Raw genomic sequence first — 1,636 nt, forward strand, 5'->3', positions numbered from 1 at the left:
TCCCTCATCCAGATCCCAATCCCTCCCTCATCCAGATCCCAATCCCTCCGTCCCTCATCCAGATCCCAATCCCTCCCTCATCCAGATCCCAATCCCTCCCTCCCTCATCCAGATCCCAATCCCTCCCTCATCCAGATCCCAATCCCTCCGTCATTCAGAACCCAATCCCTCCCTCATCCAGATCCCAATCCCTCCGTCCCTCATCCAGATCCCAATCTCTCCCTCATCCAGATCCCAATCCCTCCCTCATCCAGATCCCAATCCTTCTGCCTTCCATTCCTCCTCAGTTGTCCCTTTTTAGGTCTGGTGTAGAGATCTCTATACATAAATGGATTATTTATAAATGTAAATGTATTAACGTCTCATGATATGTGTGCGATCAGAGGTGTCCATGGACTAAATCTTCTGTGCACAAGGACAGAGAGCAGCAGTGGCCGGTCTTTATTACAGGAGGGGGCAGAGACAAGACCAGTCACCCTGCACAAGGAGGGAGCAGCAGTGACCAGTCTCTATTACAGGAGGGGGCGGAGACAAGACCAGTCACCCTGCACAAGGAGGGAGCAGCAGTGACCAGTCTCTATTACAGGAGGGGGCGGAGACAAGACCAGTCACCCTGCACAAGGAGGGAGCAGCAGTGACCAGTCTCTATTACAGGAGGGGGCAGAGACAAGACCAGTCACCCTGCACAAGGAGGGAGCAGCAGTGACCAGTCTCTATTACAGGAGGGGGCGGAGACAAGACCAGTCACCCTGCACAAGGAGGGAGAGCAGCAGTGACCGGTCTTTATTACAGGAGGGGGCGGAGGTTTACAGGGAGGCGTGCTGAGGTTGGCCGGTCCTGGAATAAAGAAACAATGTAAGGAGGATTTAGATACAAAGTCACATATCGGGATCGCTGACTGATCTGTCCATCAATGAGCTCTGGTTAGGAAAGGGTTACACGTTGTCTGTAGGGACTTAGGGTGACCGCTGTAAAGGAAAATGTAAAAGATCCGATGTGAACACATGAGAAGGAAAATGTTGGGTGGGGGCCCCCGCTGGGTGGGGGCCCCGGGGCCAGTTCTAACCGGCGTGTGCAAAGAGAAAGTGAAACTGGTTTGTACGGACGCAACGGTGCCAAGAGGAACAGCAACAGACGAGCTGCGGAAACCTCCGACTACAACAGGTGATTCCCCTGATCATTCCCTGCAGAGTATCTCGTATTTCCCTACTTTTTCCCCAGAGCCTCTCTCCCCTCCATGCAGAGCATCTCTCCCCTCCATGCAGAGCCTCTCTCCCCTCCAGGCAGAGCCTCTCTCCCCTCCGTGCAGAGCCTCTCTCCCCTCCGTGCAGAGCCTCTCTCCCCTCCCTGCAGAGCCTCTCTCCCCTCCCTGCAGAGCCTCTCTCCACTACATGCAGAGCCTCTCTCTCCTCCATGCAGAGCCTCTCTCCCCTCCATGCAGAGCATCTCTCCCCTCCATGCAGAGCCTCTCTCCCCTCCATGCAGAGCCTCTCTCCTTCTTTTGCAGATTATCTCCCCCCGACCCCCTTGTTACACATGAGCAGTATCATTTCCTCTCTCTAGATTCTGTATTGTGGGTTGTGGTTTCCTGAGCGCATCCTCTACAATAAATACAACAATGGTTATGGGTCTGTTT

At 53.9% G+C, this 1,636-nt stretch overlaps 1 protein-coding gene across 1 annotated transcript in view; it reads left to right on the forward strand.

Annotated features, from left to right (window-relative positions):
• Positions 1-1,636, forward strand: part of LOC108801562 (interferon-induced very large GTPase 1-like) — a 16,685-nt gene that overhangs the window by 4,185 nt on the left and 10,864 nt on the right. Inside the window, exon 3 of the mRNA XM_018573453.1 lies at positions 232-301. Within this exon, the coding sequence (XP_018428955.1) occupies positions 232-301 (70 nt within the window). The remainder of the gene's footprint in view (positions 1-231; positions 302-1,636) is intronic.

Source organism: Nanorana parkeri, unplaced genomic scaffold (genome assembly GCF_000935625.1).
Source record: "Nanorana parkeri isolate BGI_ZX_2015 unplaced genomic scaffold, ASM93562v1 scaffold2385, whole genome shotgun sequence".
NCBI classification, from domain to species: Eukaryota; Metazoa; Chordata; class Amphibia; order Anura; family Dicroglossidae; genus Nanorana; species Nanorana parkeri.